The sequence below is a fragment of the Vanacampus margaritifer genome, chromosome 8, assembly GCF_051991255.1.
Source record: "Vanacampus margaritifer isolate UIUO_Vmar chromosome 8, RoL_Vmar_1.0, whole genome shotgun sequence".
Classification (NCBI taxonomy): domain Eukaryota; kingdom Metazoa; phylum Chordata; class Actinopteri; order Syngnathiformes; family Syngnathidae; genus Vanacampus; species Vanacampus margaritifer.
Window position 1 is genome coordinate 25,074,448 of NC_135439.1, and position 24,096 is coordinate 25,098,543.

At 39.5% G+C, this 24,096-nt stretch overlaps 1 protein-coding gene across 12 annotated transcripts in view; it reads right to left on the reverse strand.

Moving 5' to 3' along the window:
* The window catches only part of setd5 (SET domain containing 5), a 75,254-nt gene that overhangs the window by 45,568 nt on the left and 5,590 nt on the right, over nt 1-24,096 (reverse strand). For 8 of the 12 annotated variants that reach the window (XM_077572564.1, XM_077572563.1, XM_077572561.1 and 5 more), the window contains exons 2-3: nt 6,162-6,433; nt 4,188-4,290 (exon numbers count right to left, since the gene is read on the reverse strand). The exons of 2 other annotated variants lie outside the window; for them this stretch is intronic. In XM_077572564.1, coding sequence (XP_077428690.1) covers nt 4,188-4,290; nt 6,162-6,232 — 174 coding nt within the window. In that variant the 5' untranslated portion in view covers nt 6,233-6,433. The remainder of the gene's footprint in view (nt 1-4,187; nt 4,291-6,161; nt 6,434-24,096) is intronic. 2 more of the 12 variants (XM_077572567.1, XM_077572566.1) reach the window with 1 other exon arrangement.

The window sequence follows — 24,096 nt, forward strand, 5'->3', positions numbered from 1 at the left end:
AAATAAATAAATGAATAAATTAAAAATAGTTTGAAAAACAAAATATTTTGGGGGAATTTTTTATTTTATTTTTTCTTGGAAATTGAATGACAACAAGCAGTGTTCTCTTGCTATGACAACAAGCAGTGTTCTCTTGCTATGATCTAATCTCCCTCTGTCTGTTCCGAGTGTATAAATGTTTCAGGCAGGTTCAATCTTTGACTGAAAGGTGTTTCACTTGGGTGACTCAACCAAAAAGTGCTGGAAATGGAATGGACAGCACTCTGCTTGATGTTCAGAGTGGACGGCGAACTGAACAATGGTCACTTTCGGGGGGGAAGTGACCACACGGACTGCGAAAAGGATGACAGGAGTATCATCGATTCTGCCATGATGAACTTTTCCTGAGAACTCCAGTGCACAAAGCCCAGTGCTTGCTTTGAACTTTGCCCTGCATAAACTGCTATCGACAAGGACAGGAAGGAATATGAACTCCAGTTGTGGACTCAAAGTTCTGGAATCATCTGAGTTTGGTGCCTGAGGTCGTATGTTGTATTCTGTTTGTAGACATTTGCACTCTACTATGTCAGAAAGGAGATGTGATCTATAGCAACGCAGTTTCGGAAATTGAGAACAGCTTATGTGAATTAGGGTAGTATAAAATTTATTTTAATCTGTAATACTATATTTTCCGTTGTTTGATGCTTGTTGAATTTGGCCTTCTATTTTTTTCTTTTTTCCCATTTCTCTTTTATAACTTTGGCTTCTCAGAGTGGACTCAGATATGGAACACTTACGGCGAATTTGCTGGTTAAAGTTTTAATTTTTGATTTAGGTCGCAGCACTGATTTTAATTGGGTCATGATCTGCAAAGTTCCCTGCTGTGTTTTTACAAGCCCCCACTACTCTGTAGAAGAGGTGAGGTTAGTTAGCATTTTAAGAATACTTTTTGGTTGGTTTAAAGTAGGGATTTTGTTTTGTTTTTCTGATTATAACTCGTTCCTTTTACTAGTTGAGATGGCAGATATTTGGAAGATTTGTGACCTGCAATAGATTAATGGGGTTGTTTAAAAAAAAAAAAAGGATTTTCTTCTCCTCCTGACCCTAAAAGTCCTCCGCTGCAGTATCTTAATTTACATCTGCTTAAGTTGTTTGTTTTTCTCACTTTAAGTTACCTGAACAGGATTCAAATTTACATTACAAACTCTTGCCTCAAAGGCTTTTGTTTTGATGGCTCATGGCTAGCTCAGCTGGAGATCTTTTTATAGTTCTGGTGTTGGCCAAATTGTCACAATTTGGTTGTTTTTTTTAATCTACAGGACACAAGGTGTCAGTTTTTTCCTCTTTGAAGCAGCAATTTGGAAGCGGCTGCAGTTTTCACATTCAGGTCTGAAATTATCAAAATTGATCTTTATCAGATGGGGGAATGACTGGTCTGTCTGTGTATGGTTCAAAAGGAAGTCTGATGTGAGAATGAAGTTTGGTGTGAGGAATTTACAGGCGAAGAATGGAGCGAGAATGGAGAGGATTTGACTTGGAGGAAAAGTAAGTTCTACAAAGATGACAAAAGACGACCCGAATAGCAGAAATACGGTAAGTATGTTCCATCTCAGAAACAATTGAAAAGTATAATTTCTAGAGCCCATGGAATATGCCATTTTGGTGTGGAAGGAACATTGACACACCTGGGTGACATTTTTTCATGAGACAAGTTGTTAAAAATGAACTGCAGTGTTTATTTAAGGTATAAGTATAAATCTCTTCTCAGACTGTTCATGGCCCGGCCGGACATGAATAGTTCTGAGTTAAGATGATGTTGTTTTTAAATGATTTACACTGCTATAATAAGAAACCAGCGTTAAAAATACAGAAATTTGATGTACGACAAAGAGCACATTTATGCTAAATCTACAACAGTAAATATCATGGTAAAATATTTGATTAATCATTATCTACCATCATAAGGGTTTCCTAGGAACACTTCATAAGATATAGAAACAATTAACATTTGCTAAAAATTACCAGGTGCTCTTTTCAAAGTAAAGAATGAAGACTATGTATGTTATGAGTGACTAAATGAAAATGATTTTGCACACAGATTGGTTTGCTGATCATAATGGTGGGGGCCACATCCACCACATGTGAGCCAAGAGGTCCCAGGCTCATCAAATCACATCAATTGAAACCGGCCGAGGGGGTTGACTAAGCTGCTGATCTGCGCCCACACAAATTGGAGCCATCTAACGGATCCCACCACACCCGGTTCCAGTGTCTACCTGACAAGCTGCCCAAGGACGCGGAGGAATGAAGATTCATTGGAGTGCCTTTTCCCTGGGCACGGATTGAGTCACATTGGGAATGAAGTCCCGTGACCTTTCCTGCGATCTCTGGCAGTGAGCCAGGGTTCGGAAAAAGGCTGACAAACGCCTCTTTTTAAAAAAAAATTTGACCAACTGTCGAACGCACTTTTCATTCAACAAGACCTTCATCAGGAGATGGCTTCGAGGGACGGACACATCTGCTATTGCGTCGTGACACTTAACCACATCACATAGTGTTATGCCTCACATTTATTATGCCCCTTCCACTGAATGTTTTAATGAATCAAACTGAATTCTGACTGCTAAGCCCCTCTATCTTTCTCTCTCTCTCTCACCTGCTATTCTTATTTTCTGAACTCCACACATAAACATTGCTTCATTTTTGCGACGATCAAGATTCGCGCTGGACTTTCTCTCTAGACTATTGTGGGATTAAATGTCCGGTTTTTGAATTTATAGAAGTTCAATGGTAGGACTGAAGACATTTAATATTTTCAATTTGTGGTTTTACTGTTTTTTAATTTACTTATAGACATAACAATGTGATATAATCATGAGTGTTTAAAATAATACAGTGGAGTAATGATTTTGTGAACTTTATTTTATCCTCTCACCCTCAAAGCTATTGAAGATAGGAATGTGCATGATGTTATTTAGAGCCTTCTGTCATTGGAGTCTAAAAGTCTGGGGTTAGGTCCTAATTGCATTTGTTCCCCCAGTCAAGAAGGGGAACTGTATGTAAATGTCTGTTTACTAATAAGATTACACCTTTGTCCAAACTGGAATCAACATGTCTGTATGTAAACGTCTGCTTGCTAATAACATCACACATTTGGTCACTAGGAGTCGACATGTCTGTCCTTTAATCAACTTAGGAGGGGAAGAGGAACCTTTTATCTTTTCAGTATAAATGAGTCGATGTTCTGTAAATTGTTACACACTTGGGGGGATCCACGTTGCATTCTGATGTGGTGTCCTGACTGTGTCTTTAGAGGCCTCTAAATAAATTCTTGCAAGAAAACTTCTTCATCAGATCCTGAATACAATTATTTTGGACACGCAAAGATTACACTTAATATAGTAATCAAAATATTCCTTCAATATACGTACAATAGAGGGAAGAACAGCTTTGTCATGTGCTGCTGTCTGCCAAAAATGTGTCATTTCTGCCTTAAAAACTCCACTTGAAACTTCAGAAATAAAAGAGCAGGAGCAGAAGAAAAGCATTCTGCCCTGTATGTAGAACACAGGAGATTAAGAGAGAAGTTAGCAGAACTCATGTTGTTTTTGAGTAATGAAATCGTTATGAGCATTGATGATAAATGTGGGTGAATCCACTCGAAGTTCAATATCTTCAAATTATATATAATTACTCAATCATCTCTACATGGTGACCATATTGTGCCTTTTCACCTTTGTAAATAAAGTTGATTTAAGCGCATTTAATGTGGCTGAATTGGCCTTAGTTTTTTTCCATGTATAGATATAATTGTTTTTAAGTTATATTGCTGGGTAATATTTTATTTTATGTTTATGCATTTAAAAAAAAAATAATCACAAAGTTACTCACCAATTACTTGAGTAGCTTTCTCACTGAATATGGATTCTTACTCAAGCAGAACTCGTTACGCCTCCCAAAATGCTATTTTGGCCGTGATGATGTTTAATTCATGAAAATGAAATTGACTTGAGAGGTAGAAGTTTCACCTACTGAAGCATTATTACCTTGTACCTCAACATAGTTATGCAATGTCCGACTCATTTTGCTATACCTGATCACAATTGTGAGGGGTGCACTCAAGTTTGTGCAGTACTGTAGACACACAGTTGTATTAAAAAATATATATTTAACTGAATGTACATAGCATAATACTCATTTGTACTCACAGCATATGGTAGTCCCCGATACCCATGAGTTTGCGCACTTCCACAACTGTGGTTGTTGAAGTTTTTCTCATTTACGGCAGGGCTTGCTTCAACTGATTCAGGGCTGAAATTTAAAAGAAAGTGAGGTAAAACCTGCATTAATATGTATTTTGCATTGTGCCTCTAGATATACATGATTAGCCACTAGATGGAACCCAAACTAAGAAAATGCTTTCTCAAAAATAATTCAGGAAGTGGAATCCCTTTTGTTAGATTAGACCTCTTCAGTGCACATAATTAATTAATTACATAGGTGATTTGAGTTCGGCTGTTATATTACTATGACATTTCTACTTGCTATGGCCTTCCTTATCTATGACACTCTTGGCACTTATACTCACACATTATCACATTGGCTCACGTCACTGAGTGGGGGCAGCCAAGAGAGTATAAAATTAGGAATAATTTTGGAGGGGGCTAGACCTTTCAAGTCAAGTCACCACTTGTAAAGTTCTGAGCAAACCTTCACCTGTCCTTTATCTTCAATGCTTGCAACACTAACAGTGACTACCAGAAGACTGTAATCTCATTTGAACTACTGAATGGATGTCGGAAAGACTGACACACGGCCATGGTAACAAATTGAATAAGAAAAAAAAAACATTTTTTTACTAGTTGCGGAAGAAGGTCTAACATCCCTCCCAAATAATTCCTCTTCCTATACTCTCTTCACCACCTCCACACCATGGAATGACTGCCTAGCCAATAACTACCTTTATATACTGTCAATATCTGGGTTAAGGTCAAAATTCTGGTTACTGAAACATTCGGGATAACCCATTAACATTCGAGAGAGGGCATACATACAGTTCCGTATACGTGGCAATTGGTATACCCCGCGCTAAACGGCGACGCATGGACGTCATGACACATTTCCGCTACTTACTTTCTATCGTCAATAAAACACATTATATTCATGTCACTCACCACACTAATAAAGCAGTCGGTTTCCTTCTTGCTCCAAAAGTGTGATTCTGTGCTGCGTCTGAGTTTCACCATGTTTGTTTATCTCTGCTTGTGTATTTCCGGTGGGCTGCGCACCCGACACCGTGCATCCAAGTACTTCCTGTACTCAAAAAACCAAGATTCCTTGCTTATAGGAGCATGCACTGAACACAAACGAATGTTCCGTTCAAAGGAGGGATTCTGATCGCAGTTATATGACAAAAATATTCGGGTAAGAAAAGGGGTAACCCAGGGCTCTTAGCACAGTGGGCTTTTGACATGTTTACATGGCCTTTCAAAACCCGAATACTGCCAATATTCAGGATTTGAAGGACTTATTGAGTGCATGTAAACGTAGCCATTGTGACAACGTTTGACCCCACTGTCTTAACTGGATTCAGTTAGTGTGTCTCAAGAGTGCTATAGATAAGGAAAAATAGCAAGTAGAAAGGTCAAAGCAATATAACAGCCAGGCTCAAGTCACCTATCTAATTACCGGTATGTGCACCAATGAGGCCAAATCTAACACCCTTCTTTGGAGAAATCTGTCCCAACCTTTCCCTTTCTCTCAGGGTTTTCAAATGGAGAATATCTTCAGTAGATCAAAAATATATACAAAAGTGTTCAGTTGAAATCTCCACAGTTTGTATTCCTTTATAGGTATAGTACATAAGAACGTTAAATGACAGACATTGGCATTGGCCTGCAAAATGCAGATGCTGAACACTTCTAAATAAAGAAGAGAACAATCGAATTAGGAAATTATTGGGATCCCCTTAGAATGCCCAGGTCACTCATAAAAAACCTGACAGGAAGAGGAAAGGGAACCCTTGTGACTGTAACGGACTGAGTGAAATCCTATTTTAAAACATCTGTATTTATTATACCTAAAAGGTACAGAGCATTGTTTTTAGTTTGTTGTGTTGCTGGGGGGAAAATATTGACCCATAGACAGGTGTCATCATAACTCATTTGCCATTGATAACTTACTCTGATCCAGCAGCCATTTCTGTGTAAGACGTTTCAGGTGTGGTGACTCCTAAAGCGATTACTATGCTCATGACGTCCAGCACAGCTACGCTTGGGAGGTAGGGGAAGAGGGGGGAATGGGGAGGGGAGGGGTGGGGGAGGGACAGGATGGAATTGTGGGGGGAGGGGCGCAGTAGGTAGGGAGAAATCACAGGGCTCCAACTACAGTGACAAACCACTCCAATGGTGGGGAGCCGCTGAGCCGTAGCCCTCGGCTAACGGTCATGGGGGACCTGAGGACAGAGAAGGTAATGGAGGTGGTTGTTACAGAAAGACATACACGTGACTTAGTTTTGTCAGACTTGAAAGACAAAAGAACAAAAATGTTTCTCGGTTATTGTATGCAAACTATAGCATATATAGAAACTGTGATCTACTAAGGGCTAATTAAAAAATATCATAAATCTATTATTTCAAAACAGCAAATTACAAATGTCAAAATAAGATGCATTTAAAGTAACCACAATTTAACTAGCTATACACAGGAAATGATAACATGTAATACATTGAAAATAAGGTGTAACAAAACAACTCAAAATTCAAGCTGATAGTTTGTTGCTAGTCATAATACGATGAGGCCAATTTGGGTCCTTTAGAGAGATACTGGTGGCATTTTTCGACAGATGCTGCTGGCTGCTTATTCCAAATTTGGTGATGCCACATGCCGATACCAGGCTTTGCTGGCCCAATTCAGCATGATAAACTTTTTGATTTTAGTAGGCATGGACCGGTTACCAGTTTAGTATGGTCTTATAGTCTTTTCCAAAACTGAGGAAAAAAATTGGGAAGTCATAAGTGACATGATCCCTCAACCTCTACATTTACATGCAGTCAGTAACCCTTTCAACATATTCGCAATATTAGGGCATGTAAACACGCACAAAAAAAGGAATATGCTCTTATTTAGCTTTTTAATAACCTGAATAAGACCCCATCGGTTATTTATTTTCTAACACGAATATTTGGCCATATAAATGCATTCGGAATACTTCAATTGAACGGGGCATTCTGCGCATACTCTATTTGCAAGGAATCTTAGTATTTGGAGTACAGGAACGACTTGCATGCGCAGCACCGTCCTACTCGGTAAGCAAGCCTAACTTGCACAGTGCATACATTGAATTCTCCGCAGCGTTTTCAAGTTATAAGTCTCTACGATGAAAATGCCACAGTATGTATCTATAAACAAAATAAATATATATGTGTATATAAGTCCCTGCTTCTGACGTGCAACACACCGGAAATACTCAAGCAGAGGTAAACAAGCATGATGAAACAGCAAAGAACCACACATTTGGAGCGAGGAGGAAGCCGATTATTGAGCGTGGTTAGTGACATAATGTCTTTTACTGAAGGTACAGACTTAAAAGTGGAAAGGATGTCTATTTGCGTTATGACGTTGTCCATGCTTCGCTCTTTCAAACAGGGTATTCAAATTGAGCACAATGACCATGTATACAGGAGTAACTCTGTACGCACAAGTATGTAAATGGGTTATCACAAATGTTTCAGAAACCAGAATATTGACCTTCACCCGAATATTGAGTGAATGTAAATGTAGTCATTGTTGATGCAAGCACTTAACTCTTTCACTGCCACTGACGTTTAAAGACGTCAAGTAAAAACCTACGCTTCACTGCCAATGACGTCAAAAGACGTCATCCAATGATTTTTTTTTTTTTTTTGAAACGGGTAGAGGAAACCCTTCCGCATGTCTGGTGAAAGTTTCAAGTCTGTCTGTTGTGCCTAATGACTATTTTTGGCCCCAAGAGGGCAGCGATGACTCTCTTTTGACAAGATCGGGTGGGCGTCAGTAGAGGCGGAGCTAGAGCGTCGAGCAGGAGATGAGAATGGAAGACAAAGGAAAAATGGCGGCCGGTCGCGAGGAGCTCACACCCGAGACGTTTTTTTCAAAGACCAAAAGCATCGCTGAAAAAGCACATTGTTGACGACGATGATCATCATCGATGATGAAGATGAGGGTGACTCCGTGGTTGGAAAGCATTGACGCGGCAGTAGGAGACGTGGGGGGGAGCTAGATGGAGGAGGGAACGGGCAATGGCAAGCGTTTGCAAGCAGCTCTACACTTACAAGACGAAAGGCATCGACCAACGCTAAAATAGTACATTGATGACGACGGTGATCATCCTCGATGATGATGAAGGTGAATCCGAGCTTGACGGCGAAATTGGAACCGCTGATGCGGCGGCTATGACGGTGTCGTAACGCGGAGCGCAGCCGAGCACGCACAGGCGGACGTTCGATCGGACGACGGAGAGTGCCCCGAGTCCAATGCATATTCATCGGAGGAGTGTGTACAGTCTGCTACTTGCTTTTTATTCCCCGGAAAAAAAGGCCGTCAAGAAAGTGTAACGTTTGCACGCAAAACGGACCAATGTGAAAGTGAAAGTAAACTGTTGTGCGAGTCCTGGCGTCTCCTTGCACGCAGGAGAGCGTTACAAAAGGAAAAACTGTATTTGAAACATCCACATAATTGTAAGTAGTACCACAGTTGCACACATTTGTAAATAATTTGCGAAATTGTTTTGTCAAATTGTTACACTGTTGAATGGAAATAAACATATTTTGCAATCAAAAAACACTTTTTCATTGTTGGTGACAGCGTTTTACAGAAGTAAAGCACTATTTAGGTGTTTGTGGCATCATTCATGGACAAAAAGAAGTGTACAATTCACTAGAGTGCATGAAATAACATCGTTTCACAAAAAGCTCTTTTTCTCCGTTTTTTGTTTCAAAAGAGAGAATTTCGGTGAAAGTAACCATTTTCTATTGTTGATTACTGAAGAACGGAATAAGGTAGAAACAAACTTTTTTTTCTGATGAAAGCTGAGAGTCCAATCTTTCATTTGGTAGTATGTGTGTTTCCATAGTCCAAACACAACATTTTCTGTGGACCTTGAAAGATCACTCAAAATGCTTAAATCGGCTGGCAGTGGGGACAACCCGTTTCTGAAAACGTTTGGCAGTGAACTGCCAGACGTTTTCAGAAAAGGGATGCCGTGGGTGCCAGTCGATTTAAGCATTTTGACTGATCTTTCAAGGTCCACAGAAAATTATGTGTTTGGACTATGGAAACACACATACTACCAAATGAAAGATTGGACTCTCATCGTTCATCAGAAAAAAAAAAAAGTTTGTTTCTACCTTATTCCGTTTTTCAGTAATCAACAATAGAAAATGGTTAGTTTCACCTCTGTTTTGAAACAAACGTCTTTTAACGTCTTTGGCACTCCTCCATAGGATTTTACTAAACGTTATTTAACGTTTTTGGCAGTCAAAGAGTTAAGGTAGCATTTAAGGGGTATGTCATATCATACATTCTACGATATTACCGGTGTATTTTGGGGGGTGATAAAAAAATTTAATATCACAAAATTAACACTGTATGTTTGTGATGTCGTTGACGTTGTCCAGTCCGTATACGTACGTCATTGTGTCAATTTGGACGTACATGCGTTGTTTGCTACTACATAACAACAAAGTCGTTAAGTGTTTGCACAGCCAGTTGTCGCGTCTTAGGCCTCAAAAGAGGATTTAGTGGAGCTACTTTTGTCGTGTCGAGGTTGTTTGGTTACAAGAGGTCAGATATGATGCAAAATACAATCGTTTGCAGATTATGTAGGAAAACTGCCACCTTTGAGAGGAAACTAGAACTTTAACACACGGCCAAATATGTGCAGGTTAACACATGAGGAGGACATGAAAACATCTCACGTTGTTTGGCGAGCATTGCTGGAGGTATTGTTTGGCCAAGATAAACAATCCGCAGTGGTTATTTTGTTTGCGTAAATGACAACTTGCCACCTAGTTGACGGGACTTGAGATGCTAACCCTTAAGCCAAGTGCTCGCAAGGCGTGTCCATTTCACTGACACAGCGTATACGTTGTGACCACGCAGCGGCCTAGACGTGCACAATTGTGTTATTCATAACCATTTGTAGATGACTACAGCCAAGAGTTTCACACTCCCCCGATTGACCAATCAGAGACATCCACGGAAAAATAACGCTTGCAGGAGAGTTGCCAGTCTTGGCAAAATAACCACTGTCTAAACAATCGCAGGGAGAAAAAAAAATTCCAGCAACACATTTGCCTGCGATGTACAAAGCATGATGCCACAAACTGGCTGCTATCATATCATCGGTGAAGTTTTTTGCCTCTACAAAACGAGGATCAATCACACAGGAGAAAATAATGGACTTTCTTGACTCATTCAATTTGCAAGCGCACAAACAGGTATGGGGGCCACTGACACTACTAAATGGCCACTTCTACAGGTTTGTTTTTTCTTTGTATTTAGTCATTAAGCTTAAGCAGTTATGTTACAATTAGACCTTGCAGGGAAAACACTAACTAGCAAGTTTTTTCCCCATTTCAAGCTGTATCACTTATACAGTTGCGTTATATTTGCACTCTGTTTACATTTCAATAAAAAAAAAAAAAAAGATGGCTTAAATATTGCGTGCAATAAAAATGCTGTTATCCCAAAGCACCAACCACGAATATATTGTTCAGTAGCTATTAGTGTTGTTTCGATACAGTTTTTTGGCCCCCGATACCGATTCGGACACCCAGCTTTGCAATATCGGCCGATGCCGATACCATACCGATACCTACGGGGGTTTTTTCTCAACATGAAAAAGCTGTCCTGCCATTGGTTCAGAGCATTCAAGGGCCAATAGGATATCTTAGCTCGGCATGCAGTGAACATGTCACACATCAGTGAATGTCGTGCATGAGCAAGACACAAGATGCATACCACTGTTTTAATCGGGGCCTCTGCTGATACCAGTATCGGTATCGGAACAACACTAGTAATTATTACCCATATTGTCAAAAATATCGTCACCGCAAATTACCTTGGAATATCATGATATGATTTTTTAGCTATATTGTCCACCCCTAGTAGCATTAATATATTACATTAATAGTGCCTTGAAATTAATGTTAATGAATGTCAACAATTGGTGAAATAATTTACTATATATTGAGACAGATAGATAGCATGGCTAATTGTCAGTTAATTTCCACTCTGACCTTACTTTACAACGTAGAAAAAAGCAGAGAAGTGCTACTTTCTGAAAAATAAGTACTTTACCAGTTGTAGTACAGTATTGTTTGATTATATTTAGAAAACAAAATGTTTGTTTGTTTTGTATTTACATTGAGTAATGCGTACCTATGCACCTGTGTAAGCACATTCAATGGAAAAAAGTAGTTACCCAAAACTTGACACACATAGTACATTTTAGAGTTGTAATTGCAATACAGTGTTCCCTCGTTTTCCACTGGGGTTAGGTTCCAAAAAATATTCGCATTAAATTAAATCCGCAAAGTAGATAGCTTTATGTTTTACAGTTATTATAAATGTTTTAAGGCTCTAAAACTCTGCACCACACAGTTTATACACTTTTCTCCTCAAGGCATTTACATTTTGTTACATTTCTCTATTAAACACTCAACGTTCAAACCTTCATAAATTTTATAAAATAGGTACATTACTGTAAAAAAAAAATGCACGCAAAATTGCACTAAAAAATCCGCAAAACAGCGAAGCTGCTAAAAACAAACCGCAAGCGAACACTGTACTGTGAAACTGCGAAGCTTCGCTCATGGTGATCATACCAGCAGAATCTGATTGCGGCCCCAATGCCCACGCTACACTCTTTCCAAAGAGGATATCTGGTAATTCCCTAGTGACCAGTGAAACAAGGCAGGGTTCAACATTTAACGGTGGCCCCATGGCTGGTGGCCACCACGTGACTGTCAGGCCAGATGAAGTTTGTTTGTTTTTATTTGTTCATGTTTCCTTTCGAACAATCATAAAACAATTTACAACATTCACTTTTCACATACAATTATACCCGAAAAGAAAAAGAGCTGACGGAAGTTCACAAATGATGGCCCCAATGGGCTACCACTGTAAACTTTTGGCAGTTTTACTTACCATTACACTTTTTATTAACAATAGCTGCAGTCTAATTAAATACCTAAATAATTAATGGTTGAGATATGAGCACGTTATTTCTTTCAATTAATAGTTTCAAAGTCGTCCTCAAAACCACCATTCATTGCATTGTATTCGACAGTTGAAAAACGTGTAGCGGTTAGCACAGCATCTAGCTTCGTTGCGTTATGATCATGGCAGATAAAAACCTTAGATCGCCATAAATAGTTTCAAATTGGGCGGGGGTTGCTGTCTGTGACTGTAGCGGAGACATTGAATTTAATGATCTGCAGCATTCTCAGCAAGTAGTCTTGTATTTGTCTTTATTCATTTTATTAACAGCTTGACAGTTAGCAAACGATGCTGTTTGTCTTCTTCGGCTGTCTTAATGAAATCTGTCATTATGTGGGATTGTGGGTACGACCCAGTGTGCCACCCATTTTTCAGACTGGGACACCACAGCTTGTGTGGAAACGCCGGTTAAATAATTGGGAGCTGCTCCTAAATGTACTTAACACGCTGTTGTTTTTGTATTGTATTGTATTGTTGTATTGAATTTAATTCTTCGCACTTATCTTGAAAAGAGCTTGTATAACCACATCTTTTGAATGTGACTTTTATGGCCGCTAGATATTTTTCTTTTATTTGTGTTTACGTAGTTAGTTTTTCAAATTAATTTTATCGTGTATTCTACAGGGTGTATATATAGCCTGGACACAGGTAAAAATACAAATGGCCCTACAAATTTCATGAATAATTGTGATGAAATCAACATTTTTATATATAATATAACGTTTTAGAGTTATGTTTTATTCATTCCGAATTACTTTATCTTTTTTAGGAATCATGGCAGTGTTTACTATTTATTCTCTTTTGTAACTTATCATACCTCTTGTTTTTTGTTTTGCCAAGTCGTGTCGTTCTTGCGGTGATGAAGTGACGAGTTTTGGTAATGTGCTGTGTTCTCGTCATCCTCAAAAACGGAAAGCAAGCAATTTTCAACACTCAAGATTGGTGAACAATTTGTTTAAAAAAAATAATTAATTAATTAATATCAAATAAAAAATACACAAATATGTGGGGACTGATTAATGGTATAGATTTAAGGTTTTTTTTTTTAATTGACCAAACTCTTATGTGAGATGTCGGCCCTAGGCTAGCGATACACAGGGCCAGTGCTGGTTCTGGCAGGGCCACCACAATTTGGCCACCACCTGAAAAGGCTTAACGTAGAACCCTGCAAGGTATCTAGCATGTCAGGTTGTAAATTGTTTTCTTTATTCACATTAGTTTACAAAGGAAATACTTATGCATAACGAAATTATCAAAATTGACAACTCCTGTTGGTAAAGACACATAACAGTCAACAGAGGACTTTTCATTTATGTATCTCAGTATTGGCGTGACTTGCAACTTAGGCATGGGCTGATATTAATTAGATTCTGATGGTATGATTACAGTCTTAAAATTACAGCTCTGAAATTACCTTTCTATAAAATATTTTGGCAAATAAAAACAGCATTGTTCCCCCACTGATGATCAGCTCATCAGCAAGCTCTGCATAAGCCTGATAACGATCCTGTTGATTGGAATCAGCTTGTGTTGGAAGTGAGAAACCTACAAAACCTGCAGGACTTCGGCCCTCGAGGACCGAGATTGCCCACCTCTGGTATAGAGAATAGGCTTTACACGATCAGGATTTATGAGGCCGATCAGTAAGTTTAAAAAAAAAAAAAACTTTCCAAATACCGATCCAATCCGAAGTGTATGTTCAAATAAATTTTTTATTTACAGTTTATTTGAAGAAATTATAAATTACAAACCCTGAAAAGCAAATGTGCAAACCCCCCCTTCTAGGATGGCTGCAATGGATGCCGAATGGGCAACAATTTACAGCTAAAATTATAATTTTAACTACTGTACAATAGTTCGAAAGCCCATTTAAGAAGTTGAAGCACTGCAAGAAGACGTCATTAGGGAAGTGGCTCCTCATCCAAACACGGCCCGGTAGGTCGGGAACGCTATCTCCATGGCAGCAACTCAAGGGTGACGGTCCGCCTGAATCTCGTCCCGGCCAACCAGCGCAGAACCCAGAGCAGCATCCAAATCTAGTGTTTTGTTCATGCTGTTAACTAGGCTACCTGTTCTTTACAACGAACAATTCAGCTCCAGAGTTTTTGTGGTGAATGTTATGAGAATTATATTTTACAAATGAAGGTTTATTCATTATTTTGATTATTTTATACTTATATAATATTAATTTGAGTAGCAGAGAAGACAATGCCCAAGAAATAAATGCTCAAATGAATTCTTTGACTGCCAGACGTTTTCAGAAAAGGGATGCCGTGGGTGCCAGCCGATTTAAGTATTTTGACTGATCTTTCAAGGTCCACAGAAAATTTTGTGTTTGGACTATGGAAACACACATACTACCAAATGAAAGATTGGACTCTCATCTTTCTTTCATTGTTTCTACCTTATTCCGTTTTTCAGTAATCAACAATAGAAAATGGTTAGTTTCACCCAAATGCTCTGTTTTGAAACAAAATACGGACAAATCAAGCTTTTTGTGAAACAATATTTCATGCACTCTAGTGAATTTGACACCTTTTTTTTCCCATGAATGATGCCACAAAACCTAAACAGTGCTTTACTTCTGTAAAACATACCACCAACAATGAAAAAGTGTTTTTTGATAGCAAAATACGTTTATTTACATTCAACAGTGTAACAATTTGACAAAACAATTTGGCAAACTATTTACAAATGTGTGCAACCATGGTACTATTTACAATTGTGTGGATGTTTCAAATACAGTTTTTCTTTTTGTAACACTCTTAGTTTCACTGCGATGGCTCCTTCGCGTGCAGACGATACACTTTCTTGAGGTCCTTTTTTCCCGGGGAATAGCAAGTATATACTGCAGTGTGTGTTTGGCCATGTTGCCATAAGTCTACTCTCAGGATCATGATACGGTGACGTTACGGTGGTGTTACGTCTGGCTTCCTCATGTCCTTCTGTTCCTATACCGGGTGGTAAGAGATGTTCTGATCCATCTTATCCGCTCCATTCATGGTGGCATCGTAGTCCATAACCAGTGTCTTCTCCATGATCAGACTGTACACACTCCTCCGATGGATATGCATTGGACTCGGGGCACTCTTCGTCGTCCGATTGAACCTCCGCCTGAGCAGAAGTGCCCGGTTGTGCTCCGCGTTTTCCGGCGTTAGCATCGCTAGCTGGTGAGGCTTTATGACGTGATCATAGCCGCCGCGTCAACGCTTCCAACTTCGGCGTCTACCTCGGAGTCACCATCATCATCATCATCGTCATCAATGTGCTCTTCAGCATTGGTCAATGCTTTTCGTCTTTGAAAAAAATGCTCAAGCGTGAGCTGCTTGCAACCGGTCGCCATTATGGCTTCCTCAACCATTGTCCCCTCAACACTCTAGCTCCGCCTCACATCTTCTACTGACGCCTACCCAATCTTGTCCAAAGAGAGTCATCGCTGCCATCTAGGGGCCAAAAATAGGCATTATACTAACTAGATCTGCTTGACACTTTCATCACAGCTGGCCAAGGCTTTCCTCCACCTGTTTCCAAAAAAAAAAAAAAAACTTGGTGAACGTCTTTTAACTCTTTTGCTGCCAAAAACGTTAAATGACGTTTAGTAAAAACCTACAGAGGGCCGCCAAGGACGTTAAAAGACGTTCACCAATTTTTTATTTTTTATTGGAAACGGGTGGAGGAAAGCCTTGGCCAGCTGAGGAAAAACAGGGGTGAACCTAGTGAGATCACGTGCCTAACAAACACTGGCCTTGGGGTGGGGGGGGAACTGATAAGGCACAACACAAAAGTTTGGATTGTGGCATGGCAGGACAAACGTTTGTTGAGGATGGTGACTACTTTTCACAAAGATGAAATGCGGACAGTGGAGGTGTGGCGGAAGGCACAAAAAAAAAAGAGTGCCTTTCCAAAAACCCGTGTGTGTTCTGGACTACAATTCCACGATGAATGGAGTGGACAAGATGGATCAAAACATCTCTTACCACCCATTCACGCGGAAAACTTTGAAATGGCACAAAAAGTTTGTTGCATATCTTTTTCAGATATGCATGTTCAATGCATACATCTTGCACAAAGCTAAACATCCTGGGACGTGTCAACACTTTTTGGAGTTTATCCAGCAGGTGGTGAGAGGGTGGCTGTTGCCACAAGATCAGGAGGAGGAGGAAGTTGGAACGGAAGGACATGAGGAAGCCAGACAAAACACCAGGTCACCGTATAATGATCCTGAAAGCCGACTTGATGGCAACATGGCCAAACACACACTGCAATACATTCCTACTACTCCCCGAAAGAAAAAAAAGCCAGCAAGAAAGTGTAGGGTCTGCACGCGAAAGGGCATTCGCAGTGAAACAAACCTGTGGTGCAAATCCTGCTGCGTCCCCTTGCACCCAGGGGAGTGTTACACTGTATACCACACAAAAAGAAAAATTACGTAGTTCAAACTCCACACAATTGTAAATAGTCACACATGCACAGTTGCACAAATTGTTACACTGTTCTATGTAAATAAACTGTTATTTTGCTATCAAAAAAGACTTTTTCATTGTTGGTGGTAGTGTTTTATAGAAGTAAAGCACTATTTAGGTGTTTGTGGCATCATTCATGGACAAAAAGAAGTGTAAAATTCACTAGAGTGCATGAAATAACATCGTTTCACAAAAAGCTTGTTTTCTCCGTTTTTTGTTTCAAAACAGAGCATTTCGGTGAAACTAACCTATTTTCTATTGTGGATTGCTGAAAAACGGCATAAGGTAGAAACAAACTTTTTTCTGATAAAAGATGAGAGTTCACTCTTTCGTTTGGTAGTATGTGTGTTTCCATAGTCCAAACACAAAATTTTCTGTGGACCTTGAAAGATCAGTCAAAATGCTTAAATCGGCTGGCACTGACGGCATCCCTTTTCTGAAAACGTCTGGCAGTCAAAGAGTTAACGTCTTTGGCGCTCCTCCGTAGGATTTTACTAAACGTTATTTAACGTTTTTGGCAGTCAAAGAGTTAACGAAATGTGATCAAATGTTCCATCATAATCTGTTCCATTCTATTTTTGTAGAATCAACACGCATGAGTGAAAGACTACTCTTTTTTCATCTCTCCTTTTCATCTCACACAAAGCAAAAGCGTGAGGGGGTGACTACTCATGACTCCACCGAAATAGGTGGAAAGCTATGCCCATTTGCAATAGTTATATCACCAAATTTTTGTGATGAAATCATTTAGGCTATATCTGAAATTTATGTGGTTCGTGGCTTTGAATGAAAAGACGGGCCATAGTAATCAGGCGTAGTAGTGTGACGTCATTGGATGTGCGCTCCCGCGGCAGGGGATACAATTTTTTTCAGAGGTATAAATACATTGGCCAACACCTGTTAAACCCGTCAATGCAGCCGTTAATACATTTGCCAAATAGTTTTAGTTAGTCGTAAGAGTCAAAATGCCAAATGTAATTGGGTCCTTTCGCGAAATGGTTTCTGCGATGGATGGAGTCGTCTCTTTGTTAGGGCAACACGGCGCACCTGTTCTTTTTTGACGTGTAATCTATTCTCCTCGCATTTAGTAAAAAGGCCTACACCCATCTGTACCTACAGAGCTGCCCAGATGTTTGTAAAAGTTCATGAATGAAGTTAACCACGCGATCCAAAGTGGTATCTTTCTTGCGCCGCAGCAGACTGCAAGACTTCAGGTCTCCCACACACACATACTGGTTTCTCGGCCTAATGAGAACGTTTCTCGTCCCAACGAGAAAGTTTCTTGTTAAGACAAGAAATATTTATTTTTAGGACAAGAAACGTTCTAGTCCTAACAAGAAAGTTTCTCGTCCGAATAAGAAACTTTTTTTTTTATTCCCTCCCATGTCACTTTAAGGGCTCCGTACATTCAGGTGGTTTCTAAAAAATAATGCTATATACTATTACTGTCTTGGTTCAACACGTCCATACTGTTAATTTACCAGCTACATGGCTTCACATTTATCTGCATAGGACACTATGTGAATCCATTTTGCTCCAGTAGAAATTCTCCCCTATCAAAGCAAACTGTATTGACTTTATAAGTAATCACGTCACGAGAATAGCTCAACCCAACGTTCGATATGGTCATAGATAGCTAGCGGATATTAGTATGCGGGCTAACGGTTAGGAAATATTGATAAATGGAGGCAGTGGGCGAGTGCATGTGCGTTCCTGTATGTGTCTGTGTGTGTAAGCCACATTATAGCTGGTGAATAAGCTGATGGCAAAGCACTCCAAGTGAAAGTCACTCATAGCTGTTCCACTACCACAGAAAACCAGTATAGTGAAGACTGCAGTGGCATATTGGACACACAAGAATGACGGAACACCACAAAAAGCAAAATAGAGAAAACAGCCATGCAAACATTCATTTCTAAGATAGCGAGTAGCTGCGTTGAAGATACACTTTTTGTTTTAGAACTTTAAAACAAAGATAAGTGAAAATAAACATTGGACATTACAGTTATATTTATTTTTGGGAAACTTATTTACTGCAGTAAATTTAAATAAGATATTTATTTTCATCATTTCATTTTTATAAGACATAATGCTGAGCCTGGGGGCACCACGCACTCTATGTCAGAATTTTAAAACAAAGTTGTTTATTTTCTAAGATCTAAAAACCCTTTAACATGTTCTATCAAAGCAAATATACGGAAACCCTCTGGCGCCAGGGTATGATTTATTTATTTTTTTGCTAATCTGTACCCACAGTTTACTAATCTATTGCCACAGTTTACTCATCTGTACCCACAGTTTACTAATCTGTTCCCACAGTTTAGTAATCTGTCCCCAGTTTAGTAATATGTACCCACAGTTTAGTAATCTGTACCCACAGTTAAGCAATCTGCACGCACAGTTTAGCAATCTGTTTCCACAGGTTAGTAATCTGTACCCACAGTTTAGTAATCCGTTCCAACAGTTTACTAATCTGCAGCCACAGTTTAGCATGTCAATATGAAACAAAGAAGAACACTCGAATATGTACCACGGCTCGTGTACACTACACATTACATGTTTGCATTAGTAGCTTGTTGCGTGAGCTAAAATCAATGTCACAATTTGACAGTGTGCTGGCTGCCGCAGATATTCCTGTCCTGACCAATCGGTTTTGGTCGGTGTGGTATACTCAAAGAATCACCTTGTATTTCTTATTTTATTCACTTCATGTCAATTTTAGCACAGAGAGCTGTTAAACGGTATCCATGTAATGTGTAGTGCACACGAGCCGTGAAGCACTCCGGCTCTCGCCATAGATCCTCTAATATCGGCAAACCTATACACAGTATTTAATTTAGCTTCCACAAGCGCTTCGTCTGGTGGGAGAAAATGGTAAATTTTATGTGAGGATTAGTTATGTATTCTACAAACGATGGATTACTTAAATGTGCAGCGACGGTGAAGTTGGCTCTGCCGTTGCGCTCCCGTCTATCAGCCTATATTATCAAAACCTAAACCGCAATTGCATTTTCTGGCCTGAAGATGGCAATGTTTTCACAGTTTTGTATTGGTGAAGATGCTGGTTTCCTCGTTGACTACAATTTTAAAAAACATTGATTTTAACCTGCTCTCATTTCTCGTCAAATAAATCAAACTTGTATCTATATATTCGAGTGTTCTTCTTTGTTTGTTGTTGACGTGCTAAACTGTGGCTACAGATTAGTAAACTGTGTGAACAGATTACTAAACTGTAGGTACAGTTTACTAACCTGTGGGTACAGATTACTAACCTGTGGGTACAGATTGCTATACTGTGGGTACAGATTGCTAAACTGAATGCACGATATGAAGTGCAAAATGCCACCCCCTTCAACGGAGTCCACCAACCCAAGTAGATTTCAAATCTGTGGGAAACACTGCTTATGATGTCAAAAGAAATCCGAAGTTTACGAGTTACATCAAATATATTGTATAAACATATCAAAGTTTGAGTGTCACGCCCACTTTTGGGAACCAGGAATCACACACTAAATTTTAGACCATACTGTATTTGGAGACCTGCATCTTTTGTTTTAAGGTAGGTAGGTATAGGCCTGTAAATTGCTATATCAATGTATTCTGGCAATGTCTATGAGAAACTGCACTTACAAAGAGCATAGGTGTACTATTTTTTAGATATATTAACCCTTTAACTCTTTGACCACCAAAAACGTTTAATAACGTTTAGTAAAATCCAAATGAGTGCCGCCAAAAACGGTAAAAGACGTTAACTATGTTTTTTAATGGAAACGGGTGGAGGAAAGCCTTGGCCAGCTGTACTCAAAATATCAATCAGATCGAGTTAGTATAATGACTATTTATGGGCACAAAATGGCAGCTATGACTCCTTTTTAGACAAGATAGGGTAGGAGTCAGTAGTAGAAGAAGTGAGGTGGAGCTAGAGTGTTGAGGGGAGAATGGCTGAGGAAGCGAAAATGGTGACCGGTTGCAAGCAGCTCACGCTTGAGCATTTTTTTCAAAGACGAAAAGCATAGACCAGTGCTAAAGAGCACATTGATGATGATGATGATGATGATGGTGACTCCGAGGTTGACGCCGAAGTTGAAGCGTTGACGTGGCGGCTTTGACAACGTCGTAAAGCCTCACCAGCTAGCGATGCTAACGCCGGAAAACGTGGTGCACAACCGAGCACTTCTGCACAGGCGGACGTTTAATCGGACAATGAAGAGTACCCTGAGTCCAATGCATATTCATCGGAGGAGTGGGTACAGTCTGATCACGGAGAAGACACTGGTTCTGGACTACAATGCCACCATGAATGGAGTGGATAAGATGGATCAGAACATCTCTTACCACCCATTCACGCGGAAAACATTGAAATGAGACAAAAAATGTGTTGCCTATCTATTTCAAATATGCATGTTCAATGCATATATTTTGCACAAAACAAAAAATCCTGGGAAGTGCCAACACTTTTTGGAGTTTATCCGACAGGTGGTGAGATGGTGGCTGTTACCACAAGACAAGGAGGAGGAGGAGCAAGTTGTTGCAGGTATAGGAACTGAAGGGCATGAGGAAGCCAGACGTAACACCAGGTCACCGTATTATGACTTGATAGCAACATGGCCAAACACACACTGCAGTACATACCTGTTACTCCCCAGAAAAAAAAGGCTGGCAAGAAAATGTAGGGTCTGCACGCGAAGGAGCAATGCGCAGTGAAACTAATCTGTGGTGCAAATCCTGCTGCGTCCCCTTGCACGCAGGGGAGTGTTACACAATATACCACACAAAAAGAAAAATTGTGTAGTTGAAACATCCACACAATTGTAAATACTAACACATACACACACCACACATGCACGGTTGCACACATTTGTAAATAGTTTGCCAAATTGTATTGTCAAATTGTTCCACTGTTGAATGAAAATGTACTTATTTTGCTATCAAAAAACACTTTTTCATTGTTGTGGTATTGTTTTATAGAAGTAAAGCACCGTTGATGTGTTTGTGGCATCATTCATGGGGGGAGGGCCAAATTCACTAGAGTGCATGAAATAATATTGTTTCACAAAAAGCTTGATTTCTATGTATTTTGGTCCAAAACAGAGCATTTGGGTGAAACTAACCTATTTTCTATTGTTGATTACTGAAAAACTGAATAAAGTAGAAACAAACTTTTTTTTTTCTGATGAAAAATGAGAGTTCAATCTTTCATTTGGTAGTTTTGTGTTTCCATAGTCCAAACACAAAACTTTCTGTGGCCCTTGAAAGATCAGTCAAAATGCTCTAAATCAGCTGGCACCCACATGTTCTCTTTTCTGAAAATGGTTGGCATTCAAAGAGTTAAAAGTGGAATACTGTATTTTATTATTTTTTTGCACAATACATTTCTTGACAATTTGGGAGTCTAGGGCTGTCTCTGAATGTCCACCCAGTATATAGTGCCCTACTACGGGGTCACGCCATTTTGTAGAGGGGTTCGAATATCCAGGGAGCGAAAATGTAGGGCACTCAAAATTGCCCACAATGCACTCTGAAAAGTAGTGAACATCGATGCTCAGTCAACCGGGTTGCTATAGACCACAATGAATTGCGAGTATGAAAAAAGAATGGCGCGAGTGACAGCGCAAGTGCGAGAATAAAAGCAATACTATAACTAGATAGTTACTACGGAAATAAGTTGTTTTAGGTGAAAATATGTACAGCAAAGGAAATAAAATACAGCTTTAAAGCATTTTTATTAACAATAAATAGTCTGAGATTTATTCGCTGTTGCATCATAAGTACGGTGGTCACGTGATAAACGACGAGGAGCAAGTAGTGAGCTTGGCTGTCCGAGTCGCCAAACAGAATGAAGACACTATATATTAGGCGGCTATGTAGTGAATGAGGGGTTGGGTATAAGGGTGGACATTCGGACACAGCCCATATCTTGGAAATGTTTTGCCTGCCTCAAAATAATCCGGAATTCCCCGCCTCTAACGTCATTTCACAAATGATTTATATAAATGGACATGGCAACCAAAAAAAGTCTAAATACACTATAATGTGATCATTCAACACGAATGTGAACAGATTAGATTAGAACAACCCGTAAATATCAGGGCAATACACGACGCTACAACAGAGGATAATTTGAACTTGATAAGAAGAATGTTGCAGGCTGCCAGTCAACAATATGAAAGAAGGTTCAATCGTGTCAGTGAAGAGTGGACCAGCAACATGAGTGAGTGATACTAAACACTGAGGACTTGACGTAGGGCAAGTCAGAGAGTCAACTGGCCAATGTATACCCACATTTTTGCTCCATTAGTTAATCTCTTTCAAATGGACGTATGAGGAAACATCCGGTAAAAATACTTTTTACTTCTACTCGTCAAATACATTTCAGAGCCTGTACTTTTTTACTTTTACTTGAGTAATTATTTGAGTGAGTACTTTGACCAGTTTTTTTTTTTTTTTACACAAGTAATTGTACTTTTACTCAAGTAGAGAATGTCAGTACTTTTCCCATCTCTGCCTGTACCACACGTGCACGTGTATGGGTGTTTCAATAGCATATAGCTAGTATTTATTAGCATGGCTTTCTACCTGAGTATCGCCACATGGAATGTTGACAGATAAATGTTAGTTTTATCAATGCCCTTAGGGTTGGCCTTAGAACAAAACTCACTATATTTTGGATGATATTACCGTCGGAAACTTTTATATATGCATTTGAATGTAGCAACGCTTCAGGCATTAATATAATCCCAAAGTTTAATATTGTGAGTTTGGTCCTAATATTTTAAGGAAGTTCAAGTTGGCATACATGGTAAGTGCAGTGTTTCCCACACCATGTTAATACTTGGGTGGGCCACTCAAGTAAATTGGCCACCACCCAAGAAATTTTCTTTAAAAAGAAAAAAAAACATGCCGCGACAAGATATACCACATGTAACGTTAGTGCACAGTCACTCACTTGTGAATCGTGAGGCTAGAGGAGACGTAGTAACAGGACTGAAACCCACCTCTTATCCAACTCCCCTCCTATCCCCACCGCTGGAGTCCACCCACCCAAGTAAATTTCTGTGGGAAACACTTTAGTGTATTTACTTGATTATAGTAACTAAAGTTTGAACTGTGCCAAGGTAGTAATCATGAACTGAAAATGTTTTTTTTGCCATTTTTGTTCGAAATTTTTCGGTGGCCGAAATTTCTAGTAGAGAGCAGTATTTGGACCCGTGGCGTGAAGGAATAAAGTGGCTATCAGTATGAAATAGATATAAATAAAGCGGTTTATCCACTACACCATGAGCTGGTACACAATCACTGGCGCAGAATTTGTACTTGTAGTTCTTGCACGATTCACCGCAAAATAACACTAGGCGCCCATTTGCCAGTCACGGAAAAATAAACAGTGTTAAGT